At 36.5% G+C, this 19557-nt stretch overlaps 1 protein-coding gene across 1 annotated transcript in view; it reads left to right on the top strand.

Moving 5' to 3' along the window:
* LOC128652910 (interferon-induced GTP-binding protein Mx1) overlaps positions 1-19557 on the top strand; it is a 194161-nt gene that overhangs the window by 50626 nt on the left and 123978 nt on the right. The window contains exons 2-5 of the mRNA XM_053705908.1: positions 2659-2851; positions 4087-4224; positions 5740-5894; positions 10007-10145. Of these exons, the coding sequence (XP_053561883.1) occupies positions 2662-2851; positions 4087-4224; positions 5740-5894; positions 10007-10145 (622 nt within the window). The 5' untranslated portion in view covers positions 2659-2661. The remainder of the gene's footprint in view (positions 1-2658; positions 2852-4086; positions 4225-5739; positions 5895-10006; positions 10146-19557) is intronic.

The following is a 19557-nucleotide window of genomic DNA, read 5'->3' as shown; positions in this document are numbered from 1 at the left end:
AGCTGTGTGATTCGTTACTGGGGACCGGCGTTACAACCCAGTAAAGATACTGGGTTTGGAGAGTCTAAAACCTCTGGTTCCCAAAGGAGCTCCCCTCCGGCAATTCCCCCACCTCTTGTCCTCCCTAGGGGCTACCAATCCCCAAAAGAGCGGAGCTCTGTGGCAAAGGGCAGCTGGAGCCACCAGGGGTAAAGTTAGCAGGTGTCTGGCGTGATGCGGCCGACCAGGAGTTCCAGGAGCCCGGCCAGCCTGAGAGGAGTTAGGCGGGTATCTGTTGCGGTGCAGCCAGCAGTTCCAGGAGCTTGGGCCAGCCAAGAAAGGGTTTTCCCGGTCAGAGATCAGTGCTTCTCTGACAAAGTTCACATAGTAAAAACAGTAGATATCATAAACCTGAGAGATCCCGTAAGTCCTGAAATGGCCAAATCTGATGTAGAAAGGAGTCAGCCAGGCAGTAGGGTGGGTGGGGGTAGCCTTGGTGGTCTGGTATCCGTGACACACATATTAAACCATAAATATATATGTATATATTTATATACATATATCTAAAAAAATGTTGCCCATCGGTGCTCTACTTACCCCGCTTGCTGTGACCGGATCAGAACGAGGCTCCTACAGGAGCCTATGGAAGCACGGTCTCGTGAGCGCAATGCTTCCTAGCAATGTGAACACAAGCTCGCGTTCACATTGCATTTAACTTGTAATACCAGCACACATTAGCGTGCACCAGTATTACAAAGTGAAGCGCTAATATCAGAAAAACATAGGAGGTAAAAAAAAACCCTACAACAGAATACACGTGTAGCACTCAAGAGTCACAAGACAATGTGTGTCACAGAAATATAATTTATATAGAAAGGTGATACTGATTACAAGTCTCGAAAGGAGAAAATTGATGGGAGACCATTGATTAAAATATAACTATTAATAGTTGTTGCAACATTAAAATATTAAAGGGAAAAAAACTTAAAAACACACATTATTCCGTCCCATTTTTTGTTCAGGACCTGGGCCGGCTCATAAGCTTACATTCCTGATTTTCAAATAAAGATACCAAGAGAATGAAGAAAAAAATGATAATAGGAGTAAATTAGAAAGTTACTTAAAATTGCCTGCTCTATCTGAATCATGAAAGAAAAAAAAAATGGGTTTCATATCCCTTTAAGTAAAACACCATTCAAAAACGTCAACAGGTCCAAGATACTGCATTTCAAAAGTTCAAAAATCCTTTCGAAAAGCTACCAGAAACATGTTTTTAGATAGATTGGAATACTGCTGTAGGCATAAAAGGTGCAGTTTGAAAGGTAAAATCAGGTTGATTGGAATAGGATTTATAACTAATAAAAGCTAGATAAAAAGTCTGAGTATAATATAATTATATCTCCAAAGCAAAGATTAAATAGAGATTAATGAGACATTTTTTTTTAAATTGTATGGATTGTTTAAATATTATAAAAATAAAAGTTGTAGTTATTACAAAGCAATAAGCACCACCATATTGTAACCTAGGTTTCACTTATCTAATTCCTTCTGCTGAAGACAATAAGGTACAGATAAAAAAAGAGACACTAAAGTGTATGTGAAATAGCAATAAGTTACTTTATCAGCATATGTTTAACTATTACTAACCGGCCTCAGCTGTGGATATGAAATAAGAAGAGAACATATTTTTAGGATAGGATAATTTACATCATTGCAGTGCCCATTACTTTATAGAGACACAACATTTTAAGAGTTATATTTCAGGAAAAGGGAGCAAAATCAAGAGTAAAAATATATTGCAAAGATTTTTTACTACACAAAATTAAACATTGTGGGCTAGATTACAAGTGGAGCGCTAATTTATCGCACGCCTGCAAACGGGCAAATTTCCCGTTTGCAGGTGTGCGATAAATAACCAGCCATTACAAGTGGCTGGTTATTGGAACCGCAAGGTCAAGGTAGCAATTAGTGTGTATAAAATTAACCAGAGGTCAGATCTCTGGTTAATTTTATAAATGTGCCCCAAATGCCCCCAAAATACAGTGTAGTGTATCGTATTAAAGAAATAAAAAATTGTAGCATTTTTATTTTTAATAAAATGACTGCCCTAGACAGTATTTTGGTGCTAAAGTTGGTGAGTGTGGGGTGTTTGAAAAAACGAGTAACAATATATGTATATACACACATATTTACAATTTGCTGCCATCGATGCGCGACTTACCCCCTTTGTTACACTAGTTCTCATGCGGTGTGTCACGGTATAAGAACGAGGCTACTATTGGAGCCTATGGGGCCAATTTACTTATGTGCGGGCAGGCATGATCATGTCCGCCGCACATCGATAAATCCCGACAGCATAGGCTGTTGGCATTTATCTTTGCACAAGCATTTCTAGTGAAATGCTTGTGCAATGCAGCCCTCTGCACATTCGCAGCGAATCGACCACTAGCAGGGGGTGTCAATCAACCCGATCATATCTGATCAGGCAGATTGCTGTCTGCCGGCTCAGAGGTTCCGTCTAGAAACGTATGTCTAGACTTCTTCTGTAGATACTAAAACCTTACGGATCTTATGGTTTTACCTTCAGACTGTGCTGGGTAGTGTGTACTGTAGTCATTATACAATTTCCTTATAAACTTGTTTTGTTATTTTTTTACAATTTTATCCTTTTCCCTACAGAAAATGGACACTATTTTATGCAATCAATATGAAGAGAAGATCCGTCCCTGTATTGATCTCATTGACTCGCTAAGAGCTCTGGGGATTGAAAAAGACTTGGGGTTACCAGCCATCGCTGTCATTGGTGACCAAAGTTCAGGGAAAAGTTCGGTACTAGAAGCTCTGTCTGGTGTTACACTGCCTAGGGGAAGTGGTGAGAGTTTTTCTTTATGATACAAGTAAAGTTTTATGTTCTTTTTTATTTTATTTTTATCCAATTATTTGCTTTGGAATGCAACAAAATGAATTGTGATTTTGAGTAGTAAAACTTTTTTTCTTAAGTAAGGGCCAATCAAAAATGTTAATAATTATGTACACACACATATATATATATATATATATAGGTGGCCCTCGTTTTACAACGTTTCAATTTACATCGTTTCAGAATAACAACCTTTTTTCCAGTCATGTGACTGCTATTGAAAAGCATTGAGAAGCAGTGCATTGATTAAAATAGCCAGTAGGTGGAGCTGTCCGCTTGTGTTGCAGCAAAGCCAAGCAAGCTGAAATGTATCAGTTTAACCAGACCTGAGCTATTGAGCAGATTTCAAAGGAACAAGATCTTCCTGTCTATAACTCAGTCCAGATTGGAATGCATAGAAAGAACTGTTTTCATAAAAATGCAAGTGAAGTCTGTGTTGTGTGATTATTTTATTAGGTTTATAAAGCTGTTTAGCAAATGTTTTTGTTCATTTAACTTAGTTTAATTATATATTCTGTGTTGCGTGATTATTTTATTAGGTTTATAATGCTGTTTAGCATTTAAAGTCTTCATTTCAAAGCTTTTAAAATAATGTATTGGGTGTTACTTATGACAATTTTGAGAGGGGCCTGGAACCTATCTACCTCACTTCCCATTGACTTACATTATAAACTGGGTTTCAATTTACAACGGTTTCGATTTACAACCATTCCATCTGGAACCTAACCCCGGCGTAAACTGAGGGCTACCTATATATATATAATATGTATGTGTGAATATTTAAAGTGTTTTATACTTAAAAAGAATCACTATAGTATATAACTAAGTGAAGCACTCCATCACTTGAGAGAAGATTAAGTGTACCATCGACTTAGCAGTCATAGAATGCCCCCATAGAAGTCTATTTTGTGAGGGATATGTTAGAGTGTCCTAAACTATCGCTAGAGAGCTAACATTTTACAAATGACTTACGAGTCAAAAAATAGAAGTGCCATTGATTTAACTTGAGCAATGTTAACCCACAATATCACTAATATTTTTGCTCTCCACTTGTGGTCTATCCCATCAGGCATCAACACTTTCCCAATGTAAAAATAAGTATTTTCTTCTATTACCTTAGTGTAATGGTTTAACAATCTGATCATAGGTAGTGATCTTATCTTTTCAAAACGTTGTTTGTTTTACAGGTATTGTTACACGATGCCCACTGGAGCTGCAGCTGAAGAAAGCCAAGTCAGGGACAAGCTGGAGTGGAAAAATGACTTATCAGGATCAATCTGTTGTGCTGTCAAGTCCATCAGATGTGGAACATGAAGTGAAAAGAGGTAAAATGTCTATCTAATCTGTGTTAGTTTAAAGGGACAGTCAAGTCCAAAAAAACTTTCATGATTCAAATAGGGCCTTTAATTTTAAACAACTTTCCAATTTACTTTTATCGCCAATTTTGCTTTGTTCTCTTGGTATTCTTAGTTGAAAGCTAAACCTAGGAGGTTCATATGCTAATGTCTTAGACCTTGAAGGCCGCCTCTAATCTAAATGCATTTTGACAGTTTTTCACAACTAGAGTCCATTAGTTCATGTGTTTAATATAGATAACATTGAGCTCATGCACGTGAATTTACCGAGGTGTGAGCACGGATTGGCTAAAATGGAAGTCTGTCAAAAGAACTGAAATAAGGAGGCTTAGATACAAGGTAATCATAGAGGTAAAACGTGTATTATTATAACTGTGTTGGTTATGCAAAACTGGGGAATGGGTAATAAAGGGATTAGCTATATTTTAAAACAACAAAAATTATGGTGTTGACTGTCCCCTTAATAAAACAAAATATTACCTTACTATTACTTTATACATACCAGAAATGCACTAAAAAATTTAAAATGAAAAGAAAAATGTTAAAGGGACAGTCAACACCAACAATGTTATTTACCAAGAAAGATAATTCGCTTTATTTACCATTCCCCAGTTTTCCATAACCAACACTGTTATATTAATATACTTTTTAACTCTATGACTATCTTGTATCTAACCCTCTGCATACAGCCTCCTTATCTCAGATCTTTTGACAGACTTGCATTTCAGGCAATTAGTGCTGACTCTTAAATAACTCCACTAGAGTAAGCACAATGTTATCTTCTGTAAATGGCACACATGAACAAACAGTACATGATATTAGCTATTCACAGCCAGACAGTGAGATAAAAGGTGGACTGCAGAGTCTTAGAAATAAGCCTATGAGCCTACCTAGATTTACCCTTTAACAAAAAATACCAAGAGAACAAAACAAATTTGATGATAAAAGTAGATTGGAAAGTTGTTTAAAATTGCTTGCCCTATCTGAATCATGAAACTTTTTTTTTTTTTTTTAAATTAAATTTTTTATTGAGACAATCCAACAAAAAAATAAACAACAGAAAAACAGGTGCAAGTCATTACAACAATACATTTTTACGTCATTGCGAACTGGTTGCCATTGAAGAAGATGTGCATCATTATAAAATATCATGCTATAAGGTTAGAGTTGGTGGTATGATATTTGACTATGACTGATTAGAGACAGACTAGAAGTATATGGGCTGTTTGTATTTTACTCAGTTACAATTGCCAAAAAGATCAGGAGCTACAGCCCATGGGTGTATCCTGTGCTCCTTAAATATACCTCCAAATGCTTGCTGTGATCCACGTCTAGATCTTGCCCAACACATACATATTTTACTATGACTTTACTCTTTACAGCACACGACCATAGTGGATGAAATACACACAATACACTTCTTCCTTTAGTGGTGAGTACATCTTTGACTTGTGGGTCATGCCCTTGTTCTTCTCCTTTTTACAGCACAAGACATCATGGCAGGAACTAACAATGGAGTCAGCCAGGAACTAATAACAATGGAGATTATCTCTCCAGATGTCCCAGACTTGACATTAATTGATCTTCCTGGTATTACAAGAGTTGCTTTGACCAATCAGCCCAAGGATATTGGCGAGCAGGTTTGTATTTACCAAATTCTTCTTATTTAACAATTATTTTATATGACTAAGGATTTTAATGCAGGAAATAATTCAATATTTAAGCCTTTGAACCTTACAAGAATGTAAGTTTAGATGCCGGCCAATTTTTGGTGAACAACCTGGGTTGTTCTGGCTGATTAGTGGATAAATTCATCCACCAATAAAAAAAGTGCTATCCAGAGTACTGAACCAAAAAGAAAGCTTAGGTGCCTTCTTTTTCAAATAAAGATAGCAAGAGAATGAAGAAAAATTGATAATAGGAGTAAATTAGAAATTTGCTTAAAATTGCATGCTCTATCTGAATCACAAAAGAAAAAATGTGGGTTCAGTGTCCCTTTAAAGGGACATAAAACCCAATTATTTTTCTTTTATGATTCAGAAAGAGCATGCAATGTTAAACAACTTTCCAATTTACTTCTATTATTTAATTTGCTTCCTTCTCTTGTTATCCTTTGCTGAAAGGTTTATCTAGGCAAGCTCAGTAGCAGTAAAGAACCTAGTTTCTAGCTGCTTATTGGTGGCTGCATATATATACAGATTGTCATTGGCTCACCCATGTGTTCAGTTAGAAACCAGTAGTGCATTGCTGCTCTTTCAACAAATGATACCAAGAGAATGAAACACATTTGATAATAGAAGTAAACTGAAAAGTTGTTTAAAATTGTATGTTCTAGCTAAATCATGAAAGGACATTTTTGGGTTTTATGTCCCTTTAAGGAGCAGGCTTCAGATGAGACTGACACCATGGGACTCAGAAGCATCATCCGCCGCTTCATAAATGGAGCCCATTGTCTTTCACACTGTAGTAGAAATGAAATGACATATCATAGTTACCTGTTCAATAAGGAATAATCTTACAGGGATAGTTAAACAAAATATCTTATTAGATTTGCTTTGTTCTCTTGGTATGCTTTGTTGAAGAGTAAACCTAGGTAGACACATAAGAGCTCAGGAGTGTGCACGTGTCTTTAGCATGCTATGGTAACATAAATTGAATTGCACATAATAGATGCAGACACATCTCTCTCACGTGCGCATGTTATTTGTATAGCAATGTACAATTCTGTAGCGTTATGTTGTCATAGCAGGAGATACAGACGGATGAAAGAGTCTGGGTAATAGCTCAATTCCTTTGTCTACTTTTGTTCCAACTGTTCAAAATTCTTTCATAGCAGCTGCATTATATTGGCTGAAATTGGATCAATTTGACTTATATTTTCATTACAGCTGTACCTTATATAACACAAACACTGTTCCTCTGGACTCATTTTAGCCACTTGACAGACCATGGCCCAGTTTGAGCTAAAGTCTAGTCTGCATATTGCATAGCACTGGTGTGTTGCATGTTGCATAGCACTAAAATGTAGCCACCAATCAGCAAGCGCTACCCAGGGTTCTGAACCAAAAATAGGCCGTATCCAAAACGTACATTCCTGCTTTTTCAAATAAAGATACCAAGAGAATGAAGAAAATTGATAATAGGAGTAAATTACAAAGTTGCTTATAATTGCATGCTCTACCTGAATCATAAAAGAAAAAAAAATTGGGTTCAGTGTCCCTTTAAATCCCTCACATAACAGACTTTTATGGCGGTGCGCTGAAAAAATCATGTTGGCTATCGCTCAAGGGCTAAGCTTAAGGTGCTGTAAACTGAAAGTCATATAGTGGAGTTCTTCACTTGCTTTTAAACTATTATGTTCTATTGAAACATACGTTTAAAGGGGCAGTCTATACAAAATTAAACTTTCATGATTCAGAAAGGGCATGCAATTTTAAACAACTTTCCAATTTACTATTTACTTTATCATCAAATGTTCTTTGTTCTCTTGGTATTCTTTGTTTAAAACTAAACCTAGTTAGGCTCATATGCTAATTTCTAAGCCCTTGAAGGCCGCCTCTTATCTCAGTGCATTTTGACAGTTTTTTTTACAGCTAGACAGTGTTAGTTCATATGTGCCATATAGATAAAGATCGTGCTCACTCCTGTTGAGTTACCTAGGAGTCAGCACTGATTGGCTAAAATGCATGTCTGTCAAAAGAACCAAAATAAGGGGGCAGTCTGCAGAGGCTTAAATACAAGGTAATCACAGGTGTTAAATATATATATATATATACACATACAGACACCTTTGAGCACTTCCCAGTCCAGCACCTGGTCATATACTATATGTCTCTAACCATGTGTAATACACTGTCAGAAAAAAATTGGAAAAAATGTACCTTTAGGGGTACTACAGCTTGTCACAGTGTCACTGGGGCAGTACCCTCAAAGGTACACCCGCTGTGCCCTTTAACATGGGTACATATAGGTACCCTTGCAGATTGTACCTTTTAAAGGAAGATATGTACCTTTGGTGACTAGATTGGATCTCAATGCTATGGTACCATAATGTGCCCTTAAAATGGTGCAAATTTGGTCTTTTAAGGGTAATGCCCCAGTGACAAGCCCTTTGTACCTCATGATGGCCATTTTGTACTCGACAAAGTAAATTTAATAAGCTGTTCCATCAAATTTATTATACAACATTCTAATATGCATTCACCTAATGTGTACTTGTGCAGACAGTATTACAATAGCCACACTGCAGTTTGATAAGTTTGGATAGTGTAGCCAAATAGCAGGTCTAAAGATTGCTGCAGAAATTCCTTAAAGTACCAGGCTAAACAACCAGTGTTTTTCATTACCATTTTCAGTGGAAGTTTATTACATGAATCATCCACCCTTCCGCAAATTACCCCTGATCTTACTTCCCTTCAGCTTGATAATAATGCACCCTGTGATATCCATTCAAAGTATAAGGCACGCAGAAAAAAAAAAGTGCATTAACAGCACTCAAGTTAAATCAATAGCATTTTTATTTTTACACTCATATTACGATTCAAAATTGATACATTAGTGCTCGAACTAAAGTCTAGTCTGCGTGTTGGATAGAGCATGTTCACTAAATCCCTCACATAATAGAATTTTTATCAGGGTGCGCTGAAAAACTCATGTTCGCTATCGCTCAAATGATAAACCAAAGGCGCTGTAAACTGGAGGTCAAAAAAGAAAAGTTCTTTACTTACTTTTAAACTATGATTTTACATTGACATATAAGTTTAAACCACTTCACATATGTACACAGTCACACATACAGACATACATATGTACACACACATACAGACATACATACATATGTATACACACATACAGACATACATACATACGTATACACACATACAGACATACATACATACATATGTATACACACATACAGACATACATATGTACACACACATACAGACATACATACATACATACATACATACATACATATGTATACACACATACAGACATACATACATACATATGTATACACACATACAGACATACATACATATGTATACATACATACAGACATACATACATATGTATACATACATACAGACATACATACATACATATGTATACACACATACAGACACATAGATGCATATGTACACACAGTAACACAAATACATACATTTGTACACATACATACATATTTACACATGCACAGACACACATACATATATACACACACATACAGACATATTTACACAAACTTACACACACACACATACATATGTACACACACATACATATGTGCACACACACACACATACAAATACACACATACATATAGTCATTTGAGCACTTCCCAATCCAGCACCTGATCATATACTATATGCCTTTAAAACACTTTAAATCAAGCAATAACACGATTTCTAAAAGCGCTACATTTTCCATCTCTAACCACTTGTAATATTAGCGATAATAGCGCATCCTGCGATATCCATTCAAAGTATTGAGAGCACTAAAAAAGGTCAGACACGTTGAGATTCTCTGGTAATTCTTTTATATCATCCAATTGTAATAGCAGATTATGTGCTATACTTTTCACACAGTTGCGCTAAGGATAACACACCATGTGCAGTGTGTTGCCCCATGTCATTAACCTGATGATCTGTCAAATTACAAGTATTACAGTGAAGTAGGTAAAGTGTACTTATATTGGTGTAATATATTTTAAATATGTTACTAATATTTATACAATTCACACATTTTGTAGATAAAAAGGATGATTCGCAAGTATATCCAAAGGCAAGAGACAATAAGTTTGGTTGTAATTCCAAGTAACGTGGATATAGCAACAACTGAAGCTCTTGAAATGGCTCGTGAGGTGGATCCTAATGGAGAAAGGACATTAGGTAATGTAAAATATCTTTAAGATTTTATTAAAGAAGAAAAAGGAAGTGCCACATAGCATAATTCTGTTTATATCCACAAATATATCAAATAGACACCAGGGTTGGGCGAATGGGCTGAAAGTACAATTCACTTGGTAGAATGAATTGTTCTGTGGACAGTCGTTTTGGACGATCGAATGTTCATAAGAATTAAAATCCATTAAAATCTGGCAATACAGGTAGCGCTCAGTTTACGCCGGGGTTAGGTTCCAGAAGGAATGGTTGTAAATCGAAACCGTTGTAAATTGAAACCCAGTTTATAATGTAAGTCAATGGGAAGTGAGGGAGATAGGTTCCAGGCCCCTCTCAAAATTGTCATAAGTAACACCTAATACATTATTTTTAAAGCTTTGAAATGAAGACTTTAAATGCTAAACAGCATTATAAACCTAATAAAAATAATCACACAACACAGAATATATAATTAAACTAAGTTAAATGAACAAAAACATTTGCTAAACAGCATTATAAACCTAATAAAATAATCACACAACACAGACTTCACTTGCATTTTTCTGCAAACAGTTCTTTCTATGCATTCCAATCTGGACTGATTTATAGACAGGAAGATCTTGTTCCTTTGAAATCTGCTCGATAGCTCAGGTCTGGTTAAACTGATTAATTTCAGCTTGCTTAGCTTTGCTGCAACACAAGCGGACAGCTCCACCTACTGGCTATTTTAATAAATGCACTGCTTCTCAATTCTTTTTAATAGGAGTCACATGTCTGGAAAAAAAGGTTGTTATTCTGAAACGGTGTAAATTGAACCGTTGTAAAACGAGGGCCACCTGTATAATGTTATTTAGGGCTTCTGAATGTTACTTTTGTTTTGGAATATTCATAATTAGACTGAATATTTCAAATGTAACATTTGATTTAACAAATAATATTAAAAAGTTCTATAGTTCGGGTGGTAGGGAATTTTGTAAATTGATACATAATAGACGCATATATGTTGATTTAAATTTTTCTATTTCAAATATTAAATTTAAAGGGACATTACAGCCAAAATTGAAATCCACATGGATGCATTTCAGTTCTCAATAGCAGAATTTTTGTAATATTCATGAATTAGCAAAAATGCTTCTAATAAAAGCTATAACTGTTTCAAAAGTGTATTTAAGTATGCACAGTGCACCAGCATTTTAAGAGTAAGGTGCTTCTACTATCTGGAAATAACTCAATTTGTTAATTGCTGTTATGATCCAAGCCCCACTAGTGCTCTGGGCAGCTCCAGTATTTAAGATGTTGGTGCACTGAGAATATCTAGCTATGCTTTACATGCACGTGCAGAGAAAAATTTTAACACTTAAACAGAGATAACTTTTACTAGAAGCATTTTTGCCAATACATGTATATTGCAAATATGTTTCTGTTCAAAGAGGTAATTAATCTATGTGCATTTAAATTTTGACTGGAATGTTTCTTTAAATAGAGCACTAGAAATACTATTACAAATATAACAATTTGAATTTTTTTAATTTGAATATTGCATAATTGTATTCAAATTATGCAATATTCAAATTGAGAAAAATTCAAATTGAATATTAAATTTAAAGACAGCATTAGAATTTAGAAATACTATTACATTAAATGAATGTTAGAATGTTTTACAAACATTCAAAATTCAATACCAACAAACGTGCTAAAATTTGTTTTATTTTTTGAATGTTGCGAAGCATTTGCCAAGCCCTAATAGAAACAAAACTCACACTTCTATCTGTACCAATAATGTATTGCAAACGAGAAGGCTGGTCTTCTCAGCAATCAAGTGGCTGAACTTTTGTTGACACAAAAGTTTCTCTCTTCCGTATGTGAGTGTCAGGGTGCCAGGAATCAGACTGAGACGAGAAGTGCAAAAATAATCACACCTTTATTAATAGCAAAAAATAATAAAAAGTCCACAAGTCAAATAACAAGCCAGGAGTCAAAACCAGAGCTGGTAGTCAGACGAGCCGAATCAGGAGCCAAAGCGAATAGTCAGACGAGCCGGAATCAGGAACAAGGAAAACAGCAGAGTCAGGAACAAGCCAGGGATCAGGAACCAGGAAGGACGTCAGGCAGCCAGGTAATACACAGGAACTCTCACAAACAGGTCTGAGACAACGCAAAGGCAAAGCATACTGAACAGAGGCCCTTTAAATAATAAGTGATGACATCACAATTCTGAGACTGCATCCTGTCTCACATGGATGATGCAAGCCAGTCTGGCCATAAAAGGAAGTGCAGGAAATGAGCAGCATCCCCCACAATGCACCATAGTCAGGAAGAGAGTAAAATGACTGCCAGCAGCACATGGCAAACAAAAGAGGGAAAAACCCTGACAGTGAGCGCAAATGAACAATTCTTGAACAGAAAATGTAGTAAAACTTGCTCATTGCAATGCGTTTCTCAGCACAATAGAAGGGCTGTTTCCTCAGGCATAACAAACACGCAAATTGAACCGCTCTTTAAAGGTCTCCATGAAGAACCAACATGTTGGAACACCCATAGGGGTTGCCATAGTGACTAAACTAAACAAAATGGTAATCTAAATAAAATGATGTTTAAAGGGACAGTCTACACCAGAATTTTTATTGTTTTAAAAGATAGATAATCCCTTTATTACCCATTTCCCAGTTTTGCATAACCAACACAGTTATAATAATATACGTTTAACCTCTGTGATTATCTTGTATCTAAGCCTCTGCAAACTGCCCCTTTTTTCAGTTCTTTTGACAGACTTGCAGTCTAGCCAATCAGTGCCTGCTCCCAGATAACTTCACGTGCACGAGCACAGTGTTATCTATATGAAATATGTGAACTAACACCCTCTAGTGGTGAAAAACAGTTAAAATGCAATCTGAAAGAGGTGGGCTTCAAGGTCTAAGAAATTAGCATATGAACCTCCTAGGTTAAGCTTTCAACTAAGAATACCAAGAGAACAAAGCAAAATTGGTGATAAAAGTAAATTGGAAAATTGTTTAAAATGACATGCCCTATGTGAATCATGAAAGTTTATTTTGGCCTAGACTGCCCCTTTAAACAACATCAATCTAAAAAGGTATTATAAAATTATCTAACGTACAAAATAAACACATGTATAATTAAAAGTACAGAAACATTCACATGGAATATACGTAATCATATGTATCTGGAGTGATAAGGGAAACATAATTAGAATATTTGTTAACAAACATTATTGACACACACTCCAAAAAACTAGACATATCACTCTCAGCAAATCCTTGAAAATAGATCCCAAGGGCATGAACGAAAAATCAATCTTACCAGCTAAAGGGACACTAAAGTCAAAATTAAACTTTCATGATTCAGATAGAGCATGCAATTTTAAGCAACTTTCTATTTTACTCTTATTACCAATTTTTCTTCCTTTTCTTGGTATCTTTATTTGAAAAGCAAGAATGTATGCTTAGGAGCAGGCCCATTTTTTGTTCAGAACCTGGGTTGCGCTTGCTTATTGGTGGCTAAATGTAGCCACCAATCAACAAGCGCTAGCCAGGGTTCTAAACTAAAAAAAAGGGCCGGCTCCTAAGCTTACATTTCTACTTTTTCAAATAAAGATACCAAGAGAAGGAAGAAAATTTGTTAATAGGAGTAAATTAGAAATTTGCTTAAAATTGCATGCTCTATCTGAATCATGAAAGAAATAATTTGGGTTTAATATTCATTAAAAGATTCTGTGACACTTCTATGCATAGAAAAAAGATCATGTCATGTCACCAGTTAAGAATTATACGTGTTCATTTTGTATTTTATAGATGATTTTATAATAATGTTTTAGACAGATGCTTTTTTAAAAATAATTTTATTTTGATTATTATATTGTTCAGTTTAGTCACTATGGCAACTCCTATGGGTATTCCAACATCCGGGTCCTTCATGGAGACCTTTAACCCTTTTGCTGCTGTGCCATTTTTTGTTTAGCCTTCATTGTATTTACACATAGAGGCCCATTTATTAAGCTCCGAATGGAGCTTGAGGGCTGTGTTTCTGGCGAGTCTTCAGACTCGCCAGAAACAGCAGTTATGAAGCAGCGGTCTAAAGACCGCTGCTCCATAACCCTGTCCGCCTGCTCTGAGCAGGCGAAAAGGAATCGGCACAATTCAATTGATTAACACCTCCCTGCTGGCGGCCCATTGTCTGCGAGTCTGCAGGGGGCGGCGTTGCACCAGCAGCTCTTGTTAACTGCTGGTGCAATGCTGAATACGGAGAGCGTATTGCTCTCCGCAATCAGCGAGGTCTTTCGGACCCTTATCCGCACTGTCGGATCAGGTCCACAAGACCTTTGATACATAGGCCCCATGGGTTCTAACTTTTTTTTTTCTGTGAGGTACACATTTAAATTATACCTTATTTTTAGAAAGTACCTTTAGTTTGCAAAAATATTATAATAAGAGAAAACACCAGGGCTGTCTTTAACACAGGGCAAAAGGGGCAGCTGCCCAGGGCCCAGTCTCTGTTGAGGGGCCCAAGAGTCCTATGGTTCATACAAGACTGTTGATGTGACATGGGGAACACACACATTCAGTCCTAATACTGTCACAGTCAAAAGTACTCTGCTTATATATATTTTAAAAAACTGTGCCAGACCGTGCCGGTGTGACATGCCAAGCTAGTGCCATGTGCTGTTTTAGATGTGCACTGTGCAGCACTGAATGCAAAGCCCTAACTCTGCATCCAGCCATTCCCACTGCATCATAAAAGGTCCTACTGGGGTTACCACTGTTACCAGGTAACTGCTCTGGTGGTGGGGATTGTTTCTGGGTAGGGCTGACTGTAGGCGCATGCAGCAGAAAGCTGGAGCGGCAGGCACGTGAGGATTTGAGCATCTGTGCAGCTGCATACACTGCTCTCTTCAGTCTTGAGGCTGTGTGACTCATCTCACACTGTATCCATGCAGCCTTGGGCAGACAGCATCCAGTCTGCTGGTCCCCTTAGCCCTGCTCTTTCTGCTGTGGCCCTAAGATCAACTAACTGAAGTTTGTTAGGGGAACAATGCTTTGTAGAAAGGTGTCAGTGGGAAGAATAAGTGAGTGCACACATGCCCCTCCCAATGCAGCATTGTCTAGTGCAGGGTGAGAGGGAACTTGTTCCTAGCAAATAAGTGACATGTGCTGCTGTGGCTGATGTATAGTGTCATACTGATACTTCACACATTAATGTAAGGTTTATTTTTATAGTTTTTGTTTTCTCTGTCGCAGATTTTACAGCTTCCCATAGTAGTTCTGCTGTTCCAGTCAGTAAACTTATATTTGTCTGCACCTCCATGCTTCCTCCTCAGTCTTTACCTTGCTTTGCTCCTGTTGGCTGCCCTAAATCTCTTTAACCAGCTAACCTCACACCAGATTCACATTCAAAAGAATATTAAATGAATCCACAGTGGAGGAATTTATATATTTATTTACTTATTAGTACTGCTTACGTCCAGTTTCAAATATTGCAATTTATTTCATTTTTTTTTAAATGATTAGCCCAGTAGTGGATGATCCACTGCTGGGCTAATAATTTTTTTTAAAAATTATAAAATATATTGATTTAGTTGTTTTTTGGGATGTTGGGGTGGAGAGCGAAATTGCATGGGGGGGGGGGGGGCAAGAAATGTTTTGCCCAGGGTCCAGTCAATATTAAAGACGGCCCTGGAAAACACCACCATATTAAAGGGCCAGTAAACATAGAAAATAATGTTATATAATTCTGCACATAGTGCAGAATTATATAACATTATATTAGTGGATTAACCCATTTTGAAACTGTATGCATGGTCTTACCCCTGTCCAAAATCATTCAGCAAAGCAAAAAAGATTAAAAAACAAACAGTAAAACATAAAGAGCTAGATTAGGAGTGGAGCGCTAACAGTTGCACGCAAGCGAAAGGGGTTTATCATGGCTGTCTGTGCGCGTCCGGTTTTTAGCTGGTATTACAAGTTGAAAGTAAATGCAATCGCTTGAGCACAATTGAAGTCAACGTGCGTCAGGTTAGCGCAACCTCAGAGCTCTGGTAAACTCTTTAGCAAAACTAAAAAGTCTCAAAAAAACACATAAAAAATACATTACAAAGTTCAGTTACAATCATAATAACACCATCTAATAAAAAATACTACAAAAAAATATTGCACACAAAAGTTATAAAGGCTCAAAGATATGAGGTCTCAGGTGTTAGAACAAAAAAGGCAGGCAAAGGTCTTTAACATATAGATACATACATATAGATGACTAAATATGTGTATGTATGTGTATATGTGTGTGGGTGTATATATATATATATATATATATATATGTGTGTGTGTGTACATATGTAATTATGTATTTATGTGTGTATATACTATATATATATATATATATATATATATATATATATATATATATATATATATATATATATATATATATATACAGTGGATATAAAAAGTCTACACACCCCTGTTAAAATGTCAGGTTTCTGTGATGTAAAAAAATGAGACAAAGATAAATCATTTCAGAACTTTTTCCACCTTTAATGTGACCTATAAACTGTACAACTCAATTGAAAAACAAGCTTAAATCTTTTAGGTAAAGGGAAATAAAAATAAAAAAATAAAATAATATGGTTACATAAGTGTGAACACCCTTAAACTAATACTTTATTGAAGCACCTTTTGATTTTATTACAGCACTCAGTCTTTTTGGGTATGAGTTTTTCAGCATGGCACATCTTGACTTGGCAAGATTTGCCCACTCTTCTTTGCAAAAACACTCTAAATCTGTCAGAATGCGAGGGCATCTCCTGTGCACAGCCCTCTTCAGATCACCCCACATATTTTTAATTGGATTTAGGTCTGGGCTCTGGCTGGTCCATCCCAAAACTTTAATCTCCTTCTGGTGAAGCCATTCCTTTGTTGATTTGGATGTATGCTTTGGGTCGTTGTGGTTTTGAATGTGATTGCTTAATTCTGAACACAGCTACATCCCCAGTTATAAAAGGGTGTTCACACTTATGCAACCATATTATTTTATTTTTTTATTTTTATTTCCCTTTACCTAAAATATTTCAGTTTGTTTTTCAATTGAGTTGTACCGTTTATAGGTCACATTAAAGGTGGAAAAAGTTCTGAAATGAAATGTGTACATATGTATTTATGTGTGTATATATGTATTTACAGACATAAACACATAAATACTATGTACACACATATAGAGATATATAAGTGTATTGAAGCCCTTTGCAGTTAAATAGATGAAAACATGAAAAAGCATATTTATGCAATATTCATATTTAATAAAGGTTTTAACTATGTATTTACTGTAAATATTTTACATTCCAATGTTCTATACATAAGGGAATCTGTTCTAAGTATTTCTAAATATATATACAGGGAGTGCAGAATTATTAGGCAAATTAGTATTTTGACCACATTATCCTCTTTATGCATGTTGTCTTACTCCAAGCTGTATAGGCTCGAAAGCCTACTACCAATTAAGCATATTAGGTGATGTGCATCTCTGTAATGAGAAGGGGTGTGGTCTAATGACATCAACACCCTATATCAGGTATGCATAATTATTAGGCAACTTCCTTTCCTTTGGCAAAATGGGTCAAAAGAAGGACTTGACAGGCTCAGAAAAGTAAAAAATAGTGAGATATCTTGCAGAGGGATGCAGCACTCTTAAAATTTCAAAGCTTCTGAAGCGTGATCATCGAACAATCAAGCGTTTCATTCAAAATAGTCAACAGGGTCGCAAGAAGCGTGTGGAAAAACCAAGGCGCAAAATAACTGCCCATGAACTGAGAAAAGTCAAGCGTGCAGCTGCCAAGATGCCACTTGCCACCAGTTTGGCCATATTTCAGAGCTGCAACATCACTGGAGTGCCCAAAAGCACAAGGTGTGCAATACTCAGAGACATGGCCAAGGTAAGAAAGGCTGAAAGACGACCACCACTGAACAAGACACACAAGCTGAAACGTCAAGACTGGGCCAAGAAATATCTCAAGACTGATTTTTCTAAGGTTTTATGGACTGATGAAATGAGAGTGAGTCTTGATGGGCCAGATGTGGCTGGATTGGTAAAGGGCAGAGAGCTCCAGTCCGACTCAGACGCCAGCAAGGTGGAGGTGGAGTACTGGTTTGGGCTGGTATCATCAAAGATGAGCTTATGGGGCCTTTTCGGGTTGAGGATGGAGTCAAGCTCAACTCCCAGTCCTACTGCCAGTTTCTGGAAGACACCTTCTTCAAGCAGTGGTACAGGAAGAAGTCTGCATCCTTCAAGAAAAACATGATTTTCATGCAGGACAATGCTCCATCACACGCGTCCAAGTACTCCACAGCGTGGCTGGCAAGAAAGGGTATAAAAGAAGAAAATCTAATGACATGGCCTCTTTGTTCACCTGATCTGAACCCCATTGAAAACCTGTGGTCCATCATCAAATGTGAGATTTACAAGGAGGGAAAACAGTACACCTCTCTGAACAGTGTCTGGGAGGCTGTGGTTGCTGCTGCACGCAATGTTGATGGTGAACAGATCAAAACACTGACAGAATCCATGGATGGCAGGCTTTTGAGTGTCCTTGCAAAGAAAGGTGGCTATATTGGTCACTGATTTGTTTTTGTTTTGTTTTTGAATGTCAGAAATGTATATTTGTGAATGTTGAGATGTTATATTGGTTTCACTGGTAAAAATAAATAATTGAAATGGGTATATATTTGTTTTTTGTTAAGTTGCCTAATAATTATGCACAGTAATAGTCACCTGCACACACAGATATCCCCCTAAAATAGCTATAACTAAAAACAAACTAAAAACTACTTCCAAAACTATTCAGCTTTGATATTAATGAGTTTTTTGGGTTCATTGAGAACATGGTTGTTGTTCAATAATAAAATTAATCCTCAAAAATACAACTTGCCTAATAATTCTGCACTCCCTGTATATATATATATATATATATATATATATATATATATATATATATATAACCATGTATATACAGTATAGAGGTATAAATATATATTTGTGAAAAATACCATCATATATATATTTATGTGAAGAACATTGGAATGTGAAAATAGTCATATTTTGATGTCAGGTTAGTGCATATGGGATTGTGTTTGCATGCAAGCAGGGTGTTACATTTTTTTTCCACTTTCTTTTCTTCGTTGACTTCTATGAATGAATAGGTGTTAGGTTTTTCCACTTTCTTGTGGACACAGAATAACTCATTGGAAAGACCAGGATTGTTAATATTAGAAAAAAAGGGTCTCAAGGTCATTTATGCATTATAGGGGGCAACATAGGGATACCCCCAACCCCTGATATTGTTCTGTATGCTTGTGTTTTGGACAGGTGATCATTAACACAGTGGTCAGCGGATGACCACCTGGGCATGTGACCCCTC

This window comes from Bombina bombina, chromosome 3 (assembly GCF_027579735.1).
Source record: "Bombina bombina isolate aBomBom1 chromosome 3, aBomBom1.pri, whole genome shotgun sequence".
NCBI classification, from domain to species: domain Eukaryota; kingdom Metazoa; phylum Chordata; class Amphibia; order Anura; family Bombinatoridae; genus Bombina; species Bombina bombina.
Note: the sequence above shows the minus strand (reverse complement) of the source record. Positions and strands in the feature narration are given on the sequence as shown.